The 18,238-nt window shown below is 45.4% G+C and overlaps 1 protein-coding gene and 1 pseudogene across 4 annotated transcripts in view; both read left to right on the top strand.

Moving 5' to 3' along the window:
* FAM186A (family with sequence similarity 186 member A) overlaps window positions 1–18,238 on the top strand; it is a 72,205-nt gene that overhangs the window by 32,583 nt on the left and 21,384 nt on the right. For all 4 annotated transcript variants that reach the window (XM_070052221.1, XM_008256445.4, XM_008256444.4 and 1 more), the window contains one exon: window positions 16,540–16,732. In XM_070052221.1, the coding sequence (XP_069908322.1) occupies window positions 16,540–16,732 (193 nt within the window). The remainder of the gene's footprint in view (window positions 1–16,539; window positions 16,733–18,238) is intronic.
* Window positions 1,280–3,334, top strand: LOC103348301 (guanine nucleotide-binding protein subunit alpha-12-like; annotated as a pseudogene).

The raw sequence follows: 18,238 nt of genomic DNA, 5'->3' as shown, positions 1-18,238 counted from the left end.
ACGTTTCCATTATGCATGTAGCCATTTTACTGAATTCAAGCATGTGAAAGTTTTTACACCGATTTTCTTGAGTTTTTGAGGTATGCTATCTCACCTATAAATAATTTTTGCATCTAGATTTTCCAACTTTTTGAAAGGTAGTGTTACAGAGAGAAGGAGAGAGCACTTCCATATGCTGGTTCACTCCCCAAACAGGCACAATGGCTGGGAATTGGACCGATCTGAAGCTAGGAGCCAGGAGCTTCTTCTGGGTCTCCCACATGGTGCAGGGGCCCAAGGACTTGGGCCATCTTCTGCTGCTTTCTCAGGCACATTAGCAGAGAGCTAGATCAGAAATGGAGCAGCCAGGACTCGAACCATCACCCATATGAGATACTGGTGCTGCAGGCGACCACAACCTGCTGCACCACAGGACTGGCCCCAATTTCCCAACTTTTAAGCATCAAATTTCTTTTTTTAACTTTTATTTAATAAATATAAATATCCAAAGTACTACTTTTGGATTATAGCGGCCTTTCCCCCCATAACCTCCCTCCCACCAGCAACCATCCCATCTCCCACTCCCTCTCCCATCCCATTCTTCATTAAGATTCATTTTCAATTATCTTTATATACAGAAGATCTACTTAGTATTTACTAAGTAAAGATTTCAACAGTTAAGCATCAAATTTCTGTCTCTTGTATATGAATTGGTTAGCACCCCCAAAACTTTAACTATAACGGTGACATGGAGATAGGCACAGCAGTTGAGCTATCGCTTGGGACTCTGCAATCCATATCAGAGTGCCTGGGTTTGAATCCCAGTTTGCTCCTGATTCCAGCTATCTGGTAATGAGTACCCGAGAAGCAGCAGGTGATGGCTAAAGTGGCTGGGTTCCTGCCCTTCACGTGGGAGTCTTGAATTGAGTTTCCACCTCCTGGCTTTGGCCTGATCCAATCCCAGCTGTTGAAGACATCTGGGGAGTGACCCAGCAGATGGAAGCACTCTCTCTTTCTCTGCCCTTCTCTCTCCTTCTGTGTGTGTGTGTGTGTGTGTGTGTGTGTGTCTTTCTGTCTGTCTGTCTCCCTGTCTCTCTCTGCCTTTCAAATAAATTAAGTAGATAAGTAAAAAAAAAAAAATTAAAGCTATCCACAAAGCTATCCATGGTCATTTTACTTGCCCTTAGTAACAGCTAGGAGTGCCTTTCCATGGCCACATGTTTGTTTTGTTTTGTTTAAGGTTTTTTTTTTATTTGAAAGGCTGAGTGATAGAGAAAATGAAAAATATTCCATCTGCTGGTTCACATCTTAAATGGCTATAACAGCCAGCCTGCAGACAGGCTAAAGCCAGGTGCCAGGAACACCATCTAGTTCGCCCATGTGGTTGAAAAGAACTCAAGTACTCTAGCCATCATCTGTTGCTTCTCAGGTGCATTAGCAGGGAGCTGGATTGGAAGCAGAGTAGCCAAGACTTGATCTGGCACTAGCTACAGGAATCAGGCATTTTAAGTGGTGGCTTAGCCCACAATGCCACAGGTTTGCCATGTTATTTTTGTACAGCAAAATTTCATCTTCAAGAGTTTTTAGGGTGATGGCAACAGCGGTGGACTTGGAGCCTAGCCCAGCTCACCCTAGTCAGCAAAGAGTCCATGGGCCTCGGGGCCCAGCCATGGCCTCAGAGTCCATGTCCAGGTTGGTGCAGATCCTCAACTACAACTTGCTGCCAGCAGGGGCCAGAGCTGGGGCCAGCAAGTGCAGGGCAGGCAGCACAGCCACAACATCGAGGTGGTGCTGGCCAGCCAGCTGCACCGCCATGTGGCACCTTGCCAAGATCCTGCTGCCAGGAGCGGGTGAGAGTGACAGTCCATGTTCCTGAAGCAGAGGTACATCCTCCATGACCGTGAGTTCGACCAGAAGCCACTGCTTGAGTTCCCTGATGCCATCTTTGACACAAAGGCTTCTGTTGATGCATGAAACAAGCTTGGTATTCTTTGGCAGTATTCTCAAAATGAAAAGCATGGCATGTTCTTGATGGCCTTTGAGACACACAAAGCAGGACTGCCTGTGGAGTCTGCCACCGTGCCTGCCCTGGGCGCGCTCCGCAGGGGCTCTGGCATCCAGGAAGCTATCCGCCAAGGAAGCAAGTTTCAGCTGGGTGAATCAGTGAAGTACTTCCCATCAACCTGGACCAGATTGGCCAGCTGAATTACCTCCCCAGTTAGTAAGACATCCTGTTGGGGAGGAAGGCCACCAAAAGGATCATGGAGCATGACTTCATTATTTTAAAAAACTCCCTTCAAGGCCGGCGCCGTGGCTCACTAGGCTAATCCTCCGCCTTGCGGCGCCGGCACACCGGGTTCTAGTCCCTGTCGGGGCGCCGGATTCTGTCCAGGTTGCCCCTCTTCCAGGCCAGTTCTCTGCTGTGGCCAGGGAGTGCAGTGGAGGATGGCCCAAGTCCTTGGGCCCTGTACCCCATGGGAGACCAGGAAAAGTACCTGGCTCCTGCCATCGGATCAGCGCAGTGTGCCAGCTGCAGCGTGGCAGCCGCGGCGGCCATTGGAGGGTGAACCAACGGCAGAAGGAAGACCTTTCTCTCTGTCTCTCTCTCACTGTCCACTCTGCCTTTCAAAAAAAAAATTCCCTTCAAGATGGTAGACGTGGCTGGCCAGTGGTCTCAGTGCTACAGGTGGTTCCGGGCCTTTGCTTTGATGGGATCATGTCCATCCTCTTCATCTCCTGCAGCGAGTACAACCAGGCCCTCATGGAGGACAAGCCCACCAACTGGCTGGTGGAGTCACTAGCCTGTGAAATCTTTGAGACCACAGTCAACAAGATCTTCTTCCACCCCTCCACAATTGTCTTCCTCAACAAGACAGACCTCCTGGTGGAGAAGGTGAAGACTGAAGGCATCAAGAAGCACTTCCCAGGTTTCAAGGGCCACCAGCCCGGGGCCCAGGATTTTGACAGAAAGAGATGGGATCACGGAAAGCCCCTGTGACACCACTTCACTGCGGCCATAGACACCCAGAACACCAGATCTCTTTGGCGTGTATTCTGTCTTTCAGTGGCTGTCTGAGATCCATGCCATCGAAAACCTGGCTTGTGAATGCTGCCAGACCGGCCGCACCAGGACACTCGAGGCAAGAGCACCCTGAACCAGGGGATGTTAGCTACTGAATCCTGGGGACTGTGAAACTACCGAAAACACCGGCAATTACTTTGGTATTAATGTGTGATACTTAATAACACAAGTTTCTTTTTACTAAAACTTTATTCCTTTTCTGACACAATTTAATCAAGGATTGTGTGTATCATGCACATACAAGCACACTCTTTAATGACAAAAAAAAAAAAAAAAAAAAAAAAAGGCAGCTGTAACTTGCAAGTCTTCACCGGGACAAACTAACCTGGAAGCATTGCCTTACAGTAGCTGTAGAGATGCTTGCTGGTGCTGCTAACCTCAGAGTGCCCAGGCAGCCTGGTCACTGGGTCTGACTGCCACCTCCCGAAGGGAACACTGTCTTTTAAAACTGCCTTTTAAAACTCTCGTACCAGGGGCTGGTGCCATGGTTCACTTGGTTAATCCTCCACCTGCAGCACCAGCATCCCATATGGATGCCGGATTCTGTCCCGGTTGCCCCTCTTCCAGGCCAGCTCTCTGCTGTGGCCCGGGAGTGCAGTGGAGGATGGCCCAAGTCCTTAGGCCCTGCACCCCATGGGAGACCAGGAGGAGGCACCTGGCTCCTGGCTTCAGATCAGCGCAGCACGCCAGCCCTAGTGACCATTTCGGGAGTGAACCAATGGAAGGAAGACCTTTCTCTCTGTCTCTCTCTCACTGTCTGTATCTCTACCTGTCAAATAAAAAATAAAAAATAAAAAAAAAAACCTCCCGTGCCAGAGTTCTCGGAGCCCCAGGTCCCAGTATTTTCGATTAAACTGAGGGACCCCCTCCTGCTGCCCAGGGCAGGTTGGGAGCTTTGCAGGTATGAGCAGACCTGCCTTCATGTCCCACCAGTGTGCTCAGTGATTCCGCCCTGTCACACTGCCCAGCGACATGGCATGGAGATGCCGCTGTGGCTGGGAGCACACAGGGATGCTTTTTACTCCTTAACCTCTCCCCGCCCCCACCCAATGGCAGAGACCAGTGGCCTTGTGGGAGTCCTCTTATGTGAAATTCTTCTTCTGACACTCCTTTTGGAAACAAGGAGCCTCACTCCCTGCCTCTGGGGCCTCTGAAAGCCTGTGAGATGACAGCAGCTTTGCTGTCACCACAGCTGCCTTTCAGAAAGCTCCGAACCCTGGAGAGGTCCGAGTTTCCCCCCAGCTGCCACTACACCGATGCCTTTGCATAGCTGTCACTATTCTCAGCTTTCCTTGAAGTCTCATTCCCGTCAAGACCAATGGCTTTGGTGCTGTGGCACAGCAGGTAAAGCCACCGCCTGCAGTGCCAGCATCCCATATGGGCGCCGGTTCAAGTCCCGGCTGCTCAACTTCTGATCCAGCTCTCTGCTATGGCCTGGGAAATCAGTAGAGGATGGCCCAAGTCCTTGGGACCCTTTACCCACATGGGAGACCTGGTAGAAGCTCCTGGCTCCTGGCTTTGATTCGCACAGCTCCAGCCATTGTAGCCATCTGGGGAGTGAACCAGCGGATGGAAGCTCTCTCTCTCTTTCTCTCTCTGTCTCTCTGTAACTCTGACTTTCGAGTAGACAAATAGACAAATAAAGAATCTTTAAAAAAAAAGAGAGAGAGAGAGAGAGAGTCCACCAGTGGCTTATATTACTGTACACACAGAACAAGAAAGCAGTGTGAGATGTGACTCCCATTGGGGTGTCTACCTATTGTTTTGGGGGCTTTTTCTTGCATTTAAAAGAAACAAAAAGGTCTCCCCTTAGCTGGCCGCAGAACGTTTCTGCTGAGGCCCTGTCCTGTGGCTGCACCATCCCTGGCCCTGATGTCCCTTTGTGATCTCACTCGTGAGTTGTTTTCAGCGAAGACGGGTGAATGGGCACCTTGTGGGCAGCTGTGGAGGTAGAGAAAGAGAGGCAAGCCTGCCTCTGTGTGGCCTTTGCATCACACGTTTTTAGTTAGGAGCAGCATGAGACTTTCCCTGTGGCTGCTCACGAGTGTCGTTTAGGGTGCGCTTTTTTTTTTTTTTTTTTTTTTTTTGGCTGGAAAAAATGCTGTTGCTGTTTCTGGACTGCTTCCAGTGACTCTTCACAAACTGGAAGGATGTGACCTAGGAGGAGTGCAGATGGCTGAAGTCAAAGGAGAGAGAATGCGCTGGGCAGGGCTCAGCAGACACATTTTCTGTGGAGTGCGGGGAGCGGTCCTTGCCCTAACCAGTGTTCCGTGACCCCTGCGTTTGCTAGAATCCAAAGCCCGCAGGACATGCGAGCTGTGCCTCCACCGACTTGGGAGCTACTCCAGTGGCTCTGCTGGAGGTAGCAGCCCTGCGGCCTTGTTTGAAACAAGAGCTGAGGTCAGCCTTGTCAGTGAGAGCTGTTCCTCTAACAGGCTCATCTGTTTACTAGTCGCTCAGGAGAGATGAGACATGGTGATTTCCGTATTACTGAACAGACAGGGGATGTCCGGGGCTGCTGAGGGCTTGGGGCCTCGGGCAGCTCAGCTCCTCAGCCCAGGCCCTAGTTGCAGCACTTGGTCTGGCAGAGCCTAATGACCTCAGTGGACTGGAATGTCTCTAACCAGATGCCCCACTCTGAGTTCTGGAATGTGTTGTGATTGGAGAAGGCAACTATTTACAAGACTAAACCAAAATCATTCACAACTTTTCTGCCCATGGATTATAGTCATGTTTGTCTCCAAAACTGTAGGCTTTTGTATTTTTTATTTTAATATCACTGTTACCCTTAATCATTGTCTCTTTTAGTGAGATGTGGAGAGGCAGGAGGTAGGTGTACCTCACCTAATATTGCAGAAATGTAACAATAACCTTCCTTGGAATTTAAAAAAAAGTGTCTTAAAATACCATTTGGATTTATATTCTCCATTTTGAAAACTTGCAAAGCCTTCTTTTTTTAATGCTTCAAAAACTTATTGCCATACCAACCCACTGGTGCAGTGCATAGAAACAAACAGAAAGTTGCCCCCACCCCGCCGCCGCCCCAGGCAAACACATCCAGCTGTACAGACAACAGTGACATCCTTAGCTTGATATGGCTAAGGTGACAGTGACCTTGATGGAGGACAACTATGTGTGCCTTCTCAAGTGTAGTTCCTTATATACCCAGCCCAGTTCTTCTCTAATGTCTCCCCTTGGCATTGTACTGTTTTCATTACCAGTCTTAGTGGAATGGGGCAATTTCATTTTTGTTTTTTTGGTTAGGAACCTCTTGATCCTGAAAGTCTAGTGAGAAGGCATGACAGGAAGAGAGGCACATTCACCCCAAAACACAAAACATTCTTAATTTTTGTCAGTTTTGCATTTTTTTACTTTCTCCATTCATGTGTAATTCAGATTGGCAAAATTCTTTCTCTCATTACCAATTAGTATTATACAATTAGACATTGATTTTGAAAATTTGTGGTGACAATGAACTTCTTTCTAGTATTTGTCAGTAAGAAAAATGCTGACTTTGGGTTTGAAGTACATTTGATCATATTAAAGAAGTATCCAGGGGCAGGGGCTGGTGCAGCAGTTAAAATGCTGCTTGGGGGTCCCTGTAAACCATAATCAAGTACCTGGGTTTGAGGCCAGCGCCGCGGCTCACTAGGCTAATCCTCCGCCTTGCGGTGCTGGCACACCAGGTTCTAGTCCCGGTCCGGGCACCGGATTCTGTCCCGGTTGCCCCTCTTCCAGGCCAGCTCTCTGCTGTGGCCAGGGAGTGCAGTGGAGGATGGCCCAAGTCCTTGGGCCCTGCACCCCATGGGAGACCAGGAGAAGCACCTGGCTCCTGCCATCGGATCAGCACGGTGCGCCAGCCACAGCGCGCCGGCCGCGGCGGCCATTGAAGGGTGAACCAACGGCAAAGGAAGACCTTTCTCTCTGTCTCTCTCTCTCACTGTCTACTCTGCCTGTCAAAAAAAAAAAAAAAAAAAAAAAAATCAAGTACCTGGGTTTGAATTCCTGCTCTGCTTCCAATTTCAGCACTAATGCCTACCTAGGAGCCAGCAGGTGATGGTCCCAAGTACTTGGGTCCCTATTACCCATATGGGAGACCAATATTGGATTCCAATTTCCCGGCTTCAGCCTAGCACAGCTCCATTTTTTTGGGGGAACTGGGAGACTGAACCAATGATTGGATCTCTCTCTCTTTCTCTCTCTCTCTCTCCCCCTCCCTCCCCTTCTCTTTCCATCTCTATGACTTTCAAAAGCAAGAAGTGGATGCTTCTGTTTCTGTTCCTTTTTTTTTTTTTTTTTTTTTTTTTTTTGACAGGCAGAGTGGACAGTGAGAGAGAGAGACAGAGAGAAAGGTCTTCCTTTGCCGTTGGTTCACCCTCCAATGGCCGCTGCGGCCAGCGCACCGCGCTGATCCGAAGCCAGGAGCCAGGTGCTTCTCCTGGTCTCCCATGGGGTGCAGGGCCCAAGCACTTGGGCCATCCTCCACTGCACTCCCTGGCCACAGTAGAGAGCTGCCCTGGAAGAGGGGCAACCGGGACAGAATCTGGCGCCCCGACCGGGCCTAGAACCTGGTGTGCTGGCGCCGCAAGGCGGATGATTAGCCTAGTGAGCCGCAGCGCTGGCCCGTTATTTTTTAAGCCAAGAGTGGATGTCAACTTTTATTCAATTTGTTAAGTAACATTTTGTTATTGTGACTTCAGCTCTTAATTTTCATATGTATTAAAGAAAATACTAAGAGCTGACACTGTGGCACAGCAGGTAAAGCTGCCACCTGCAATGCCGGCACCCATGTGGGCTCTTTCATTTCTAATGTCCTGGCTCTTTCATTTCTAATCCATCTCCCGGCTAATGGTCTGGGAAAGCAGTTGAGCATGGCCCAAGTGTTTGGAACCCTGCCACCAATGTGGGAGATCTGGATGAAGCTCCTAGCTCCTGGCTCTTGGATTCATCCTGGCCCAGCTCTGTCCTTTGCAGCCATCTGAGGAGTGGACCAGTGAATGGAAGATTCTCTCTCTCTCTCTCTCTCTCTCTCTCTCTCTGTTTCTCTGTCACTCTCTAACTCTTTCAAATAAATAAATAAATCTTTAAAAAAAAAAAAAGGAAGAAAGAAAAGAAAAAGGGCCAGCACTGTGGCGCATCAGGTTAAGCCACTTCCTGCAGCGCCAGCATCCCATTTGGGCACTAGTTCAAGTTCCAGCTGCTCCACCTCCCATCCAGTTCCCTGCTAATGTGCCTGGGACAGCAGCGGAGGATGGCCCAAGTGCTTGGCCTGTACCCATGTGGGAGACCCAGATGAAGCTCCTGGCTCCTGGCTTTGGCCTGACCCAGCCCTAGCTGTTGTGACCATTTGGGGAGTGAACCAACAGATGGAAGATTTTCTCTCTCTCTCTCTCTCTCTCAAACTCTGCCTTTCAAGTAAATAAAATAAATATATTTTAAAAAAAGAAAATACTACTTTTCTTCTTAGACTATTACTATAATTAGTTATATTAAACCATTTATTCCTGGTATGAATCCATATATCATTATTGTATATTTTATTATTATTTTTATTTATTTTGGGAAGCAGTGACAGAGATGGAGAGGGGGCTTCTGTTCTTTTTTCCACTCACCCAAATGCCCAAAATGGGCTGAGCTGGGTCAGTGTGAGGGCCAGGAGCTGGGAATTCAACCCAGGTCTCCCATGTAGGTGGCAGGGACCCAATTACTTGAACCATTAAGCATTGTGGCCTCCTAAATTCTGCATTGGTGGGAAACTGGAGACAGGAACTAGGGCAACAAATCAACCCAGACAGCTGGAATGTGGGACCTGGCTGTCTTAACTAACCATTTGGCTAAATACCCACTGTCAGGATATCCTTCTTTGAACATGTTGTAGAGCTTGTAATATTCTATTAAGGAATTTTTCATCACCATTAATAAGTTTGTCAAGTGGTTTACTTTTTGTGGGTTGTCTTTGTCAAATTTTATGATTTTAAACTTGTACCATTAAGTAAGTGTAGAAGATTATCTTTTTTATGCTCTAGAACAGTTTGAATAATAGTGAAGTTAACTATTATTTCACTTATATTATAGAGAGTTGGTACTTTCGGGGGGGGGGTTCTTTAAGAGCTTTCTCAATGTTCATATGAATTTTGATTGACAGACTTATTGAAGATTTTGAATACATAAATGAGATGATCACTTTTTTCAGCAAAATAATCTAAAAATTGAAATATATTGATCAACATTCCATAACAATATTGAACTTTATACAATTATAACTCCACTCCCATTAAAATAAATCCAAAGAGCTTTTCAGAAAGCTCTTTAATTTTTTTTAAAGATTTATTGATTTATTTGAAAGGCAGGGGCCAGCGCTGTGGTTGACTGGGTAAAGCCTCCACCTGCAGTGCTGGCATCCCATATGAGTGCTGGTTTGAGTCCCAGTTGCTCCATTTCCAATCTAGCTCTCTGCTATGGCCTGGGAAAGCAGTAGAAGATGGCCAAGTCCTTGGGCCCCTGCACCCATGTGGGAGACCTGGAGGAGGCTCCTGGCTCCTGGCTTTGGATTGGTGCAGCTCCAGCCGTTGCGGCCAATTGGGGAGTGAACCAGCGGATGGAAGACCTCTCAGACCTCTCTATCTCTATCTCTCTTTCTCTCTCTCTCTCTCTGCCTCTCTCTGTGTAACTGACTTTCAAATAAATAAATAAATCTTAAAAAAAAAGAAAGAAAGAAAAGAAACATTTTAAAAAGGTTTCTTTGTCGCTGGATTCTGTCCCGGTTGCCCCTCTTCCAGGCCAGCTCTCTGCTGTGGCCAGGGAGGGCAGTGGAGGATGGCCCAAGTACTTGGGCCCTGCACCCCATGGGAGACCAGGATAAGTACCTGGCTCCTGCCATCGGATCGGCGCAGTGGCCACTGGAGGGTGAACCAACGGCAAAGGAAGACCTTTCTCTCTGTCTCTCTCTCTCACTGTCCACTCTGCCTGTCAAAAAAAAAAATTTCTTTGTTTATTTGAAAAGCAGAATGATGGGGGCCAGCACTTTGGCGCAGTGGGTTAAAGCCCTGGCCTAAAGCGCTGGCATCCCATATGGGCCCCAGTTCTAGTCCCGGCTACTCCACTTCCGATCCAGCTCTCTGCTATGGCCTGGGAAAGCAGTAGAAGATGGCCCAAGTCCTTGAGCCCCTGCACCCACATAGGAGACCCGGAAGAAGCTCCTGGCTCCTGGCTTCAGATCGGCGCAGTTCTGGCCGTTGTGGCCATCTGGGGAGTGAACCAGCCGATGCAAGACCTCTCTCTCTTTCTGCCTCTCCTCTCTCTGTGTAACTCTGACTTCCAAATAAATAAATAAATATTAAAAAAAAAGAAGAAGAAGAAAAGCAGAATGATGGATAAAGAAATTGTCCAGCCACAGTTTGTTCCCCATTTCCTACAACAGCCAGGGCTGGGCCAAGCAAAACTGGGAGCCTGGAACTCCATCCAGGTTTCCCTTGTGCATGGCAGAGACCAAGCACTTAAGCCGTCATCTGATGCCTCCCAGGATGCACAGTAGCAGGAAACTGGATCAGAAGTGGAATAGCCAGACTTGAATCAGGCACTCTGATATGGGATGCATACTTCCTAAGTGACATCTTAACCAGTTGAGCCACAATGCCTGCCCCATTTTTTAAATGCTCATTTACTTATTTTTACCTACTTGAAAGGCATAGAGAGAAGGAAAGAGACACAGAGCGACATCTTCCATCTGCTGGTTCACCCAAATGCCCACAATAGCCAGGGCTGGGCTATGCCAAAGTCAGGAGCCAAGAACTCCATCCAGGTATCCCACATGGGTGGCAGGGGCCCAAGCACTTGAGTCATCATCTGTTACCTTCCATGAAGTATAAGCAGGACCTAGATCCAAAGCAGAGTAGCTGAGACGATCTGTCACTCTGATATGGAATATGGATGTCCCAAGTGGTGGCTTACAGAGTGGGATGAAAATGCCCACCCATCTAATATTGAATGCTGTAATAAAATAATAAATACATATAAAAGGAATAAAATATTGACAGATTAAAGGTTTTATAACAAGGATGGATGGAAAAATAAAATTCTAAAATTATACATGTGAGAAAATACTATAAATTATTTTCAAACAAAAATGTTCTTTAGAATCCCTATTAGCAAATGCTACATTGTATTTTAGAGGGAAGTCATTTAGCACTGCAGATAAAATAACACCTGGGATGCCCATATGCAATATAAGAGTGCCTGGGTTCTGGCCCTGGCTATGCTGCTAGTGCCAACTCCTGCTAACTGCCCTAGGAGGCAGCCATGGATGGCTCAAGTAGTTGAGTCCATGCCTCCCATGTAGTAAACACACAATGAGTACCAGGATCCTGATTTCAGCCAGATTCAGTCCTGTTACAGGCATTTGTGGAGTAAATCAGTACATAGAAGATATTCTCTCTTCTCATTCTCTCTCTCTCTCTCCTCCCTCTCCCTCTCCCTGTCTCTCTCTCCTTTTGATTTAAAATAAATAGAGCTGTCTTATCACATGATTAGTGAAATATATCTAAAAGGGGATGAATGGGAAAATGTAAACTAAGATCAGATGATAGTGAGACATTTCATTATCATATATATTGAATAAAGTCCTCAAAAGTACTAAATATTGTAGTGATTGAAAAAGATATTTAAGTTCCTCAATATGTTTTGAATATCCACTACTTGTGGAGATGGTGTTAATACAAAGGGGCAAAGGACAGAAGGATACAAAGATGGATAACTCATATGCCTGCCTTTGGACAAGGCACCAAAGTCTACTCCGAAAGACAGTAATACATAGAGATGATTATAGAATATGACATGCAAAGAACAATGATGGCAAATACACAAAATATATAGAAGTGGGCTGAGGAAATGGTAGAGTTTCTTGGAGTCTGGACCAGCAGAAGACAGTCTTACAGAGGTCATGGTATAGCAGAGCAAAGAAAGGTAGCAAGAAGAAGCAGAGTGTGTGTGTGTGTGTGTGTGTGTGTAGGTGTGAAGGTGTAAACTACTTTTGCTGGTAGGACAGGAAAAAGCAGCTAAGTGTGGCAAATGACAAGACTGGGAAGAGGTCAGACCAAAGAGAATCCTAACTACCATGGGAAGGAACATGTAATTCATTCTGTACATAACAGAGTATAACTGAAGAATTCTTAGCAAAGGAAGTAAAATGTCATTCACCTGGAGCAGATTTAAGCGGAGTGAAGTTTCTGCAAGGGCTTAAGTTAGGACCAGAGGGCATCCACCCAAACCTTTTGAAGGAATATGACAGTAAGAATGAGATTACTAGTCACGTATTTCCTGTTGTCTTCAAGGATCCTATGCCATGGCAGTATCTCAACATTTTAACTCTTACTTAAAAAGGGAAATGTTGTAGAATCTAATTAAAAAGTAGAATCACTGTTCTCTTGAAACAGCAAAAACTGATAGGTTAAAGAAATATGAATTTTTTAGGTGGGGTGGGCATTTAGCCTAGCAACATATTGGGGTTAGCATCCCATATTGGGGTTCCCCGGGCTCAATACCTGGCTCTGGCTCCTAACTCCACCTTCCTGCTAATGTGCACCCTGGGAGGCACTGGTGATGACTCAAGTAATTCAGTTCCTGCTCCCCACCTGGGAGAGCACTACAAGGAACAGGGGCTTTAGATACATTATTGTACTCACCTTGTCTATGAGGAATGAGGTTCACAAAGTTCATCCTATTTGGCAAAGTCACAGTAAATGATAGAACTGAATTTTTAAAACTCATTTCCAAAGGTAATACCATGCTATACTACATATTATATTACATTGCCTTGAAGTAGGAAACCATAATAGTTTTATGTTGAAATCTTAATCATGCTTTCTCTTAAACATACACTTTGAAATGTCCAGTTCTGAACCTCTCTGAAATGCAAATGTGCTGATTACAAAATGGATATAATTTTTTTTTTTTTTTACAGGCAGAGTGGTCAGTGAGAGAGAGAGAGAGAGAGAGAAAGGTCTTCCTTTGCCATTGGTTCACCCTCCAATGGCCGCCGGTAGGACTGGCGCACGGCGCTGATCCGAAGGCAGGAGCCAGGTGCTTCTCCTGGTCTCCCATGGGGTGCAGGGCCCAAGCACTTGGGCCATCCTCCACTGCACTCCCAGGCCACAGCAGAGAGCTGGCCTGGAAGAGGGGCAACAGGGACAGAATCCGGCCCCGATCGGGACTAGAACCTGGTGTGCCGTCGCCGCTAGGTGGAGGATTAGCCTATTGAGCTGCGGCGCCAGCCCTGGATATAATAATATTTTTAAAATGCTGGAGGGGCTGGTGCTGTGAACAGCAGGTTAAAGCCCAGCCTGCAAGCACCATATCTCAGCTGCTTCTCTTCCAGTACAGCTCTCTGGTTATGGCCTAGGAAAGCAGTGGAAGATGGCCCAAGTACTGGGTCTCTGCACCCGCATGGGAGCCCGGAAGACCCTCCTGACTCCTGGCTTTGTATTGGCTCATTTCCTGCCATTGCAGCCATTTGGGGAGTGAAACAACAGATGAAAGACCTCTCTCTCTCTCTCTCTCTCTCTGTTCCCCCCCACCCCTTAACTCTGTATTTCAAATAAATAAGTCTTTAAAAAGAAAAGAATGCTTGGCCGGCGCCGCGGCTCAATAGGCTAATCCTCCGCCTGCAGTGCCAGCACCCCGGGTTCTAGTTTGTCAGGGTACATATCTTATGTAATTCTCTCAAGCTTTTTTTTTTTTTTTTTTGCCAAGCAGAGTGGACAGTGAGAGAGAGAGACAGAGAGAAAGGTCTTCCTTTGCCGGTGGTTCACCCTCCAATGGCCGCTGCGGCCGGCATGCTGCGGCCGGGGCACTGCACTGATCCGATGGCAAGAGCCAGGTACTTATCCTGGTCTCCCATGGGGTGCAGGGCCCAAGTATTTGGGCCATCCTCCACTGCACTCCCTGGCCACAGCAGAGAGCTGGCCTGGAAGGGGGCAACCGGGACAGAATCCAGCGCCCCGACTGGGACTAGAACCCAGTGTGCTGGCGCCGCAAGGCGGAGGATTAGCCTAGTGAGCCGCGGTGCCGTCCAAGATATGTAAAGTTTCTAGCATAATGTCTGACTCATAGCAGACACTCACTAAATGCAAAATATTGTCCATATTAAAAAAAACCCTAGGATGAGAGCAATATTTTATCAGTATAAATGACACAGAGTAGAAAACAAAAGGTAAGGAGGATAAATAGCCATGTTTCTAGATACAGATTTTTAAATAATGAGATACCCCATAGTTATTCCTGAACTGAGTATTAAAAGTATTAAAATGAATTATCTCTAAAGATCTATGAAGAGCAAAATTCCTAAGACTGAAATGAAACTAAATGTTTCCAACTAGTGAAATATCATTTCAATAAGGAAAAAATATGGTGAAGTCTCAAAATAATATGTAGTAAATAGAAAATGATAGGAAAGTTTGGGTTTGAAATAGAGGTTTACTGGAAAATTAAAAAAAAACATATTTAAGCTTACATGTACAATAGATTCCAAAGCATTAATTATAACCACTCACAAAAGAGGCATAAGAGCTGAGTTATACTCCCTAGGTAGGTAGGTAGGTATATAGATAGGCAGATAGAAAATTTTTCAAACAAATTTTCAGGTAAATCTTATGAATTCACCTAAGAAAACATATTACACACACACACACACACACACCACAAAGGTACTTCAAAAAGTTAACAGGAAATTGTGTTATAAGCTCCTTTTGGTGCCAAAAAAATTTTTGAAGTTCATGGATATGAAAAGTTTTCAAAAAATTCATGGGAAAAATGCATATTATGAAAAATCTATGCATGGATTTGAAAATTTATATATATTGAGAAAAATATCTTTGATGGTCTGTATCACCTATAGAATAAAATCCAAATTCATTAACACATGTTTTAAGGCCTTTAATAATCCCTCTGTTTTAGTCCCCTTCTTCCACTACATCTTGTCACATCCCTTCATACACCTGTGATCTCCCAGACTACTCAACACTCCCAAAATATAACTATCATTTTCTGCCTGTTTACAGTATTCTTTCAACCTGAAATGCTTCATCTTCTTCTTCATTGTTCTGTTGGTTAGCATAACAGTTTTCAAACTTTGGTAAGATTTACTTGAGATTTTGTTTAAAATGTAGATTCCTGCCACCAAGGTATTGATTCAAAAGGTCTAGGGAAGCACCTGCAAAGCTTTAAACAAGCACCTCGGGGCCAGCGCTATGGTGTAGCGGGTAAAGCTGCCGCCTGCAGTACTGGCATCTCATATGGGCACCGGGTTGAATCCCGGCTGCTCCTCTTCTGATCCAGCTCTCTGCTACAGCCTGGGAAAGCAGTAGAAGATGGCCCAAGAGCTTAGGCCCCTACACCCATGTGGGAGACCCGGAAGAAGCTCCTGGCTCCTGGCTTCAGATCGGTATAGCTCCGGCTGTTTCGGCCAGCTGGGGATTGAACCAGCAGAGGGAAGACACCTCTCTCCCTCTCTCTCTGTCTTTCCTTCTTTTTGCGTGTAACTCTTTCAAGTAAATAAATCTTAAAAACAAACAAAAAACAAGCACCTAAAATGCTTCAGTTCAGGTGATCAGGGTCCACATATTGGGAAATCCTCATATTGGCATTATGGAAAGAAAGATCTGGATCTCAATTTTGCTATTTATTAAACATAGAACTTCAGAAAAATCAGTTAATTTTGTTGAGATTCCTTTCCCAGAAAGAGAGAGAGAGAGAAGAGGCAGAGAGAAAGAATTACGACTCTTCTTCAATATTCTATTTGATACTTCCCTTTAAACCTCTGTTGGAATGGGCATCTGACACACAGGTAAGACACCTAAGTGCTTGGGTCCCCACTAACCAAGTGGGAGACCTGGACTGAATTCCTCTTGGCTCATGGCTTTGGCCTGGTCCGTCTATGCTTGCTTTGGGCATTTGGGGAGAATGTTTGTGGATGGAAGATCTCTGTCTCTGTCTTTCAAATAAAATGAAAATAGATTTTGAAAAGTTGGGCCATCCTCTGCTGCTTTTCCCAGGTTGTTATCATGGAACTGGATAGGAAGTGGAGCAGCCAGGACATGACCTGGTGCCCATATGGAATGCTGGCATCATAGGCAGTGGCTTTACCCACCATGCCACAATGCCAGCCCCTCCTATTGCTATTTTACAAATCAAGTATTTTGTCCTTTAAGGTAATTTTATTATAATTATGCATTTTAATACATTGAAATAATAATCAATACTTTTTTAATAAGCAATACTTTTTAATGTTAAAAAGAAATGAAGAGTTAATGAAACTTCCATACCCATATAGACTATTCAAAGTTCATTCAAATAGAACAGTAGATTAAGGTCTTGTTAAAAAAAAATAGCCTCCTGTTGCATCACTTGCAAGAGATGGTGTGAGAATTGAAAAAATATAGGCTCAGCACCTATATCAATCTAATTCTTGTTAATTTTTTTCCAAGAAACAACATAATTCGTCGAGTAAAAGCCATCCAGAATACGGGGAGAGGTTATGAGACCAAGAACCTCTATGTCATGCTGAGCAGGATTGATGACTATCAGAAAAAGGTGATGCATATCTGGACCGAGAAGCAGAAACTTCTAGAGGAGAAACGGAATCAGTGCCTGAGGATGATGATACCCGTATTTAGCCAGGTAACCTGTTTTCTGTCCCCTTTCTCCGGTGTCTTGTGAAAAAAGATGAAGAAGAAGAAGAAAAGGCTAAGCTATGAAAGTAACGCTAACCTGGGGAGAGGGGAGACGTGTATGTTAGTTTTCTAGGTTGTCAAAACAAATTACCACAGACTTGATGGTAGAAAATAGAAGTGCATCCCCTCGAGTTCTAGAGGCCAGGATTGTGTAAAATCAAGGAGCTGCAGGGCTGGTTCCACCTGCAGGTTCTCACGGAGAAATCTCTCCTACACTGACTGCAATGCCATTGGCAATCCTTGGCATTCCTTGGTTTGTATCTGCTTAACTCCCATCTTTGCTTCCATCCTTCAAATGGCCTTCTTTCTCAGTATGTGTTCTGTCTTCTGTCTCTTAGATCACATGCCCATCAAACATAAGACCCAATGGCATCCTGGTTAATCCAGTATGATCTCATCTTGAGATTCTTAACTTACATTTGCAAAGACCCATTTTCCAAAGACACAGTCACAGGTTCTGGGTGGACATATCTTTCGGGGGGCCGCCACTCAACCTACTGCTACATCATGACCAGTGACACTCCTCCTATATTGACAAGAGGAATACCGACTAGATATCTAGGTAAGAAAAAATGTTAGGCTAGAGAGAGTTCCAGAAATGCTCAGCTCCTGCCTGGTCAACACCCATCTACCAGGCTCCAGCACTGAAACCTCCTTAAGTCACTCCTCCCTGACTCCACATGACTACCTTTCTCCTCAAAACTCTCAGCAGGCTAAGTTTACTATCACGAGTTCACAAGAAAGGAGATAACTTGTTTTTACAGAACCAGGCACAGATGATTCTGTTCAACCCTGACATCCACTCATTATGACCTAGAACCCCTTCTCAGACAACCAGCAATATGCTTTAGGGAGTGACAGTCACCTTCCAAAAGATTGTAGAGCTGAGATTAGAATTCTTTACCCTTGGATTGCATACTCAAGAATGCCTAGCGCAAACAGAAGTTCTAATTATAAATAACGCAAGTTGGAGTTCTAAGAATGTTTTGTATCTAAATAGTCTAAGAATGTTTTGTATCTAGTCTTTCCTTTCATCAACAGTGATTAGTTGATACGATCAGTCCATTTGTTATTTTGGAAGGTACAGAGAAACATCTCATCATAGCCTGATCCAAATCCAACATTTAATCTGAATTTTCTAGAAGCTACTTTAAGATATTATAGCTTTTTGTTAAAAAGAAAAAAGAAAGAACATTTCTCAGTTTTGGTTTTGCAAATATGGCCAATGTACATGGATCAAAGCAAGATGGGTTGGCAGTGACATGAGCCATCTAACAGGAATCACAATGTCTGGGCCATTTCAGAGGATGAGTAAGGGTCTGAGGATATAGAAATAAGAATATGAATACATTGGGTTTTTCAAAAATATTTATTTATTTCTGAAGGGGAGAGTTAGAGGGGGGGATCTTCCATCGCTGATTCACTCTCCAGATTGCCACGATGGCTAGAGCTG

Source organism: Oryctolagus cuniculus, chromosome 11, assembly GCF_964237555.1.
Source record: "Oryctolagus cuniculus chromosome 11, mOryCun1.1, whole genome shotgun sequence".
In the NCBI taxonomy this organism is placed as follows: Eukaryota; Metazoa; Chordata; class Mammalia; order Lagomorpha; family Leporidae; genus Oryctolagus; species Oryctolagus cuniculus.
This window is presented reverse-complemented; position numbering and strand designations above follow the sequence as displayed.